The sequence below is a fragment of the Bison bison genome, unplaced genomic scaffold (genome assembly GCF_000754665.1).
Source record: "Bison bison bison isolate TAMUID 2011002044 unplaced genomic scaffold, Bison_UMD1.0 scf7180017864117, whole genome shotgun sequence".
NCBI lineage: Eukaryota > Metazoa > Chordata > Mammalia > Artiodactyla > Bovidae > Bison > Bison bison.
In genome coordinates, this window is record NW_011494689.1 from 507,788 (window position 1) to 516,111 (window position 8,324).

The 8,324-nt window shown below is 40.9% G+C and overlaps 1 protein-coding gene across 1 annotated transcript; it reads left to right on the plus strand.

The window, feature by feature from the left end:
* The first annotated feature begins 434 nt into the window (after positions 1-434).
* RNASE11 (ribonuclease, RNase A family, 11 (non-active)) lies at positions 435-1,031 on the plus strand. The gene has a single exon (XM_010839470.1). The coding sequence runs from the start codon at positions 435-437 to the stop codon at positions 1,029-1,031; it is 597 nt and encodes a 198-aa protein (XP_010837772.1).
* The last annotated feature ends 7,293 nt before the right edge of the window (positions 1,032-8,324 follow it).

The window sequence follows — 8,324 nt, forward strand, 5'->3', positions numbered from 1 at the left end:
ATTCACAGCAATAGTGAGGAATATGTTAGGTGAGATTATTGGGACCCCCTGCAGAGATTACAGACTTTACCAGTGAGATTATAGATGAGGTGAAAAGAAAGAGCAATGACTACTTGGTTCTGAGTACTTTAGACATATTATCTTATATAATTCTCATATTTTCTTTTTTTCGCAAGAGGAAACTGAAGTTAATTACATGAGGTGGAATAAATTGCTTGTTAGTGGATAAACAGGGGTTTGAAGTTGGATCTTCAGATTACACAGCTGATTGTCTTTCTCCTATCTTATTCTTTCATTAATAGGTGTAGATGTCTTAGCTTATGTGTAGGAGTCAACCCTGGGAATGTCATAAAGAAAAGAGAGCTACTCGTTTAATATTTTCTTCATTTTTATCTTTTAGTTTTTACTGCAGAAGAGTTTGCCCTAGATCTGAGATGGAGATCTTCTTTCTGCTGCTACTTGGCCTGGGGGTGATTTTTGCAGGAGTTTCAGAAAGTATAATGGAGATAATTAAAGAAGAATTTTTAGAGAAAGAGATGAAATATGACATGGCAAAAAGTTACCAGGAAAAACACACCATTGAGGTATTAATAAATTTGACTGTGTCATATAAAAATACCAGCCTCAGCATGTCCAAAGATGTGTCTTCCTCATTATTGACCTTTAGAAGATTACATTATAGCTTGCCCCCCAAATGCAATCCAGGTAATAACAAACATTACTGCAATGACATGACAGTCTGGAGAAAAGTTTCAGAAGCTAACGGGTCATTCAAGTTGAGCAATAACTTCATCCATGGCTCCGTGGAAGTGGTCGATGGGGTACCCAAAGCCCCCAGCTGCAAGTGTGGACAGACTTCAGGCATAAGCTGCTCTGAGACTCCAGAACTGAGGACCACTACATGCCAGTTCACTGTGGGCAAACAATCCCCCAGTTGCCAACACCATGGTGTTACTTCATTAAAGAAAATTTTGGTGGTGCTGACAAGTCATTCTCTGATGAGCTGGTTAGCTAGTGTCTCTAACTTGTAAATCCCACAGAACTTTTCATTATTGGTTGTTGCTTTCTACTATCCACATCTATCCTTTCAGCACTATAGGAAACTCTTAATTATTTATACCAACTGGAGAAATGAAACAAATCCACAATTGTAGATAATTCAATTGAAATGTATAACTGATGCTGGAGTGTAGATGCATTCTCTCTTTCTGTCTCCCACATACACATATGCACGTACAAACTTTCTCTGAACCAAACTGAATTCCATCCTAGCTCAGCTATAAAGCCAAGAAGTAGAGTTTACCCAACTTGACAAAATTAAGGAGAGAAGGCTCCAAACCAGTACAGAGTATTGAAAGTTAACTGTACTGCCACTGAGATGATTCAGAGAAATAGTGAATGACAGGGGGATATTATTATCATTGCTTCTCTTCAAAGAAAATGTACGTTTATGCATGCACACGAGTGTGAGTGCCACCTATGTAGCCATGGGATCTGCCTGTGCCAAAAGAAAAGATCCTTTGGTTTAGCTGTTGCCTTCAGTCAACGGCTCCAGCCCTATCCAATCTCCATTCCTCCATCTTTTCCCCTTTCTATTTCACAAGTTGCTACAGAGAGAAAAAATAAAGCTCCTATTGTAATTTTTACTCAAGCATAGTTTGATTTCCAGGGGCCCTGGGAGAGGAATGGCAAGCTATGGAGGGATAAAGGAGGTAGAAAGAAGGGAAATAGCAAGTCTATGCCAAGTCTATTTGTAAATCTTTATGGTTCAACACTCTACATAAAATTGGACAGTTATCTTGTTCACAAATGTGTGTGTATGTGTTCTCGATTCCTCATCATACATCCCCCCTCTATGGTGAGACCCTTTTTTAATGTCCTAATTTTATTTTAAGGCAAGGAATAGTGACTTTATTCAGAAAGCTGGCAGACTGGGAAGACAGCAGACTGGTATACCCAAAAAACCATTTTCAATGTCCTAATTTTAAGTAAATGCATGTAAATAGAATGTTGTATGTCACTCTCTATATACATTTTCCTAATGTTTTTCATATCTGGTGCAGAATTCTCATTATACTGAAACTGCAAAACTCTGACAATCAACCAATATGCAACATTAGGGCAGATGTTTTTATATCTTTTAGCTGAATTTTCCTTGTCAGTATGATAGCTGCTTAAATAAACAATCACTATGGTCTTGGCCAAATACTGATAGTTATGTTATCAGCAATTATTTTTCACTTGGCAGCTGGAGAAGAAACTTATAGAAGTGCCTGGAGTTTGAGAGCCTCTTCTCTGTGGGAGGAGACTGCAAGCCCTGGAAGGGAGCCATATCACTGGGTTCCATTCTAGGGCTAGTTCCATGTAGCCAGGCTGGTGCCACCACCCACTCACCAAACATGAGATGGGCTCTGTCCGAAGTGGAGCAGTCTAGTAGGTCTCCTCTTAGCTCAAACTTGGTTCAAATTTGAGTAATTCTTTCCTACTATAGAGTTCAGCTCTGGGTGGTGGGCATACTAGCCCCAGAGACAATAACTATACTAGCTCTAAGAGAGTTTTTTGGTAATATGTAAGAAAAAGTAAGGTGTCTCTTGTGGCTCAGTGGTAAAGAATCTGCCTGCCAATGCAGGAGACATCAGTTCAATCCCTGGGTTGGGACGGTCTCCTGGAAAAAGGAAATGGCAAACCACTTCAGTATTTTTGCCTGGGAAATCCCATGGACAGAGGAGCCTGGTAGGCTACAGTTCATGAGGTTGCAAAGAATCGAACATGACTTAGCGACTAAACAACAAGAGAAGGTAAATTCAGCCTAGTTCAGAATCTAGTACAGATTTCTTCCTTTACCAGGAAATAAGAACAATGACCCAGCAGAACAGATACCTCTTTCCAGGTCAGGAGCATTTTCTAAAGGGTCTTAATTAAGACCAAACCTTTCCAGTTCTCAGAAGAAATCAGGAGCTCTTGGTTCCAACTCTTTGGTGCTTTGATCTCCCAGAATCTACCTAATCATCAAACTATGAAGTCTGAAAGATGTCAAACGTGAAGATGCCATAGACTGTTAGACCTTCTGAGTGCTAGCACTCCTCACCCTCAAAGTCAGTCATCCCTTCAACACAACAGCATCTGAAGATCCCTAATGGTGACAACAGGCAGGGGATTTCAGATTCTACAACACTGAGTTTTCATCATGTTCCTTTTCTGCTTCCAAACCACAGAGACCCCTGCTCCACTCCCACCCCCCTGCCCCCCGCCCTGTCTGTGGAAAAATCATCTTTCACAAAGCCAGTCCCTGGTACCAACAAGGTTGAGACTGCTGATGTAGATGACGATTTGTTCAAGGAATAGCCACAGAGAAAGGGGAGCAAAAGCCCATGTGCCCAAACAATTGTGTGAGGTAGAGTTATTTTGCCAACCTGGATTGTTCAACTTGGGTCTGATATATGAGAGAGAAATAAATATATCTTTTAAAATCCACTGTACTTTGAGATTCCATTCCATCCTCTTAGCTTTACCCTAACACATTTTAAAACTTAAGGAACTGATATTAAATACAAATCCCTGGGCCTCAATCCAGAACAATTGAGTTCTGTATATTAGAGATAAGACTGGAGTTGGCTCTGATGACTTTAAATGTGGGACCTCATGGGAGAGTTTGAGTAGGCCGTGGGGCTTGTCTTGCATAAGGTCAGACAGCAGGGCCAGGTAAGCTGGCAGAGCCCTGGGCGTGTGACAGCTGCAGGCTATGCGGCTGGCTTGTGCTGTCCTTGTCTCCCCAGCTCAGGCTGTTCCAAGAATCCCATGTTCTTCGTGATAGGACTGTAGGCTGAGCTCTTTGTCCTGTCACATTCAGTGCCCCTTCTGAGAGCTCTGCTGTGCCCGGGAGGCAGAATCTGTTAGTGGAAGTATTGGAGGAGCAAAGATGGGCTCTCAAAAGGCACCTCCGCAAAGAGTAATGATTCTTACTTCCACTTTTCATCTTCCGTCCCTTCCTCATCTAACTTTCATGTTTTCTTCTGTTGATCAGATTGTGTCCTCAACTTTACATCTCCCTTTTATACTCTGTGTGTCTTCTGCTTATTTGGCTTCCAGGCTTTGCACCACTTAACTCTATGTTTTCTTCTTTGTGTGTCTTTATTCAAAGTCACTGTTCAGATAGAGAGTGACGAGTTGGACAGATTTCGAGAACCAGGCCGGCCACCCATAAGAGTTTTACTCAAAGGCCAATACTCAATCTGGCCTGGCTTCAACCCCAGTGGAGCAACCTGCTCATCCAAGGCTCATGTCATGGAACACATAGCCCTGAGTTGCCCAGGTGGAAAAGGACAAGAACAGCACGAATTGCTGAACTCACTCTGGGAACACATCCAGCCCCTTTAGAGGAGTGCCTCTGAATCACTCCTGTGTCTGCTTCGGAAATTCTCTCTTGTCTTCCTTTAGAAAATTCTGATATTTCTCAGCTGTCTTTATAAAAATCATATTCATTGTTAACATTTTTATGAGCTGCTTCCTTTGGGGCCTATTTACCAGGCACTATGATAATAGCTAACTCATTTAAAAAGACTCTGATGCTGGGAAAGATTGAGGGCAGGAGGAGAAGGGGACAACAGAGGATGAGATGGTTGGATGGCATCACCAACTCAATGGACATGAGTTTGGGTAATCTTCGGGAGTTGGTGATGGACAGGGAGGCCTGGCGTGCTGCAGTCCACAAGGTCGCAAAGAGCTGGACATGACTGAGTGACTGAACTGAACTGAACTGATGATAATAGCTGAGCTTCCCAGGTGGCTCAGTGGTGAAGAATCTACCTGTCAATGCAGGAGACACAGGAGATGCAGTTTCAATCCCTGGGTGAGAAAGATCTCCTGGAGGAGGAAAGAGCAATCCACTCCAGTATTCTTGCCTGGGAAATCCCATGGACAGAGAAGTCTGGCAGGCTACAGTCCATGGGGTTTGCAGAGTCAGACACAATTGAGCACACACACATGATAATGGCTATGAACATCATTTAATGTGTGGCAAATTATATTGATGTAAATTTAATCACAATTCAAAATTACACTCATCATATTTTTTATATTTTCTAGTTTTAGTCCTCATGTCAGGCAGTCACCTGTAAATTAATTATAAAAGTGAAGGTATGTTCAGGTAGGCCTAGAGTGGCTGAGTAGACCTTTGGACCCAGTGGGGAGAAATGTGATGATATTATGTGAGATGGCCTGTTATGGAAGCACAGTAATAATAGAACGGTTAACGAGTGAAATGTATTTCCAGGCAAGCAATTGAGAAACATTCATACGTAAGGCATTATACCAGCTACTGTGGGAAAAAGGCATAATGAAAGAAATGCGTAGCCTGCACTGGATACAGGCTCATAAGATTGTACCTTAAGAGAGGAACATGTCTCTGTTGCTTGAAGTGATCAATGCAGGCACTTGTAAAAGAAGACTTAAAATCTTGAACTTATTGGACAACCCATTAAAATAGCTAAAAAATGAATAAAGAGAAAACAGTACTAGGAGTGGGAAGACACATATGAAAAGAGTGGGTGGAAATATAGTTGTTGATAGATGAATGCTAGAATAAATAACTTGAATGATTTTTTTCCTCATAAGATTGCAGAAGGCTGAATGGCTCTCAAAGATATCCAGGTCCTAATCTATTAAACTGGTGAACAGGGCTTCCCTGGTGGCTCAGTGGTAAAGAATCCACCTGCCAATGCAGAAGACAAGGGTTTTACCCCTGATCTAGGATGATCCCACATGCCAGGGAACAACGAAGCCTGTGGGCCACAACCATTAAGCCTGTGCTGTACAGCCTGAGAACCACAACTACTGAGCCCTCGCGTTGTAACCTCTGAAGCCTGTGTGCCCTAGAGCCTGTGCTCAGCAACAAGGGAAGCCTGAGCACGGCAGCTAGAGAGTAGTCCCCACTAGACGCCCACACAGCAATGAAGACCTAGTACAACCAATAAATAAATAAATAAAAATTATTAAAAAATAAACAATAGAAACTGTCTCTGCAGTGTTGGGCACTAACCCCATTTATGAGGGCTCCATCTTCATGTCCTAATCACTTGCCAAAGGCCCCATCTCCTAATGCCACCATATTAGGAATTAGGATTTCAACATATGAATGGGGGGGGGGTTTACATAAAGATTTAAGTTATTTAGATGTCTTTTTTCTGTATCCCGTTCAGTGAGGTTTTGTCATACGGTCAGATTTGAAATGCGGTCAGATTCACGCTACAAAAATTCATGTGCAGGTTTTTATGTGAACATAGCTTTTCAGGTCAGCTGGGTAGATACCCAGAAGCATGAATGCTAGGTTGTATGGTGGGTCTCTTTTTAGCTTTGGAAGAAACTGTCAAACCATCTTCCATACTGGTACATTGTTTTGCATTCCTACTAGAAATGTCCCAATTGCTCCACATCTTCACTTGTATCCCTTGAACTTTGGCATCTCTTCTCATTATTCAGAACAGTGTTCAGTAGTGAGAAAATGAAGTAGCGAATGAATACACTGGATGTAATACACTCTGTTTTAATCTTTTTTTTTTTTTCACTTTGTTTCCATAATCAAACAGTAATATTCACTGAAGGGCCAGGAGCTGGCGAAGCCTCTTTTTCTTTCTTCCCAAGGAAAAAGGATTAGGTAATCACCCCTCTGAGAGTAAAAAATTTCCATTCCCTACTTTACTTTTTAACATATCTATTAGACTTTTGAATTATGTGTCATGTTGACACCCAATTGACATCTACTCATAATTTATATGACTTTCATAGTCATTCCAAATATATAATTGTCTGAGACATGCTAATCCCTTTTATGATATATTTATATTTAAAGCTTATTTTTATTGAGTTTAAATTATAAAACAATGCATGTTCATTGTAAAAATTTCAAAGCAGGAGAAAGTAAATGTCCGGTTTCACTCTCACATCCACCCTGGTGTCTAATTTTAAAGTAGTCATTCTGATTACTGCTCATGTCATTGAGCTTTTAAACATTTTGAAAATTCCTCCTGGAGATAATCAGGTCAATATGTTTATTGTGTATAATTGTAGGCCTTTTCTTCCGCATATACATAGATTGGTGCACTCCCAGATAGATTTTTTAAAAGCATAAATTGGATCATATACTTTTTAATTCTGAGACTTGTTTTTCCTATAAAAATATGTCCTGGTGCTCTTTCTACATCAATGGAAAGATCTATTCATTCACTGTGTTAAACTTATCACTTAAAAAATAATTTTAAGTCATAGGAAGCTGAATAATTGTACACATCCCCAGGTCCCTTTCATCCCAGCTTCCCCCAGTGGTAGCATGCTATGTAACTACAGTGCAATATGAAATAACAATACTGTTAACTAAACTATAGGCCTCATTCAGATGTCATCAGTTTTTACATGCAATCAGTGTGAGTTTTAAGCCAGCTTTTTCACTCTCCTCCTTCACTCTTATCAAGAGGCTCTTTAGTTTCTCTTCACTTTCTGCCACTAGAGTGGTATCATCTGCATATCTGAGGTTGTTAACATTTCTGCAGTCTTGATTCCAGCTTGTAACTCACCCAGCCCGGGATTTCGCATGATGTATTCTGCATATAAGTTAAATAAAAGGGTGATAATATACAGCCTTGTCAAACTCCTTTTCCAATTTTGAGCCAGTCTGTTGTTCCATATAAAGTTCCATGTGAGGGTCTAAACTAAGATCATGGCATCTGGTTCCATCACTCCATGGCAAACAGAAGGGGGAAAAGTGGAAGCAGTGACAGATTTTCTCTTCCTGGGCTCCAAAATCATTGCAGATGGTGACTGCAACCACAAAATTAGAAGATGCTTGCTTCTTGGAAGAAAGGCTATGACAAACCTAGACAGTGTATTAAAAAGCAAAAACATCACTTTGCTGACAATCGTCCATATAGTCAAAGCTAGGATTTTTCCAGTAGTCATGTACAGATGTGGAAGTTGGACCATAAAGAAGGCTCAGTCCCAAAGAACTGATGCTTTCAAACTGTGGTACTGAAGAAAACTCTTGAGAGTTCCTTGGACTTCAAGGATATCAAACCAGTCAATCCTAAAGGAAATCAACCCTAAATACTCATTGGAAGGACTGATGCTGAAGTTGAAGCTCCAACACTTTGGCCACCTGATGCAAAGAGCTGACTCATTGGAAAAGACCCTGGTGCTGAGGAAGACTGAAGGCAAGAGGAGAAGAGGGTGGCAGAAGATGAGATGGATGGATGGCTTCACTCATTCAATGGGACATGAAGTTGGCAAACTCTGGGAGATGGTGAAGGACAGGGGAAACCTGGCGTGCTGTTGTT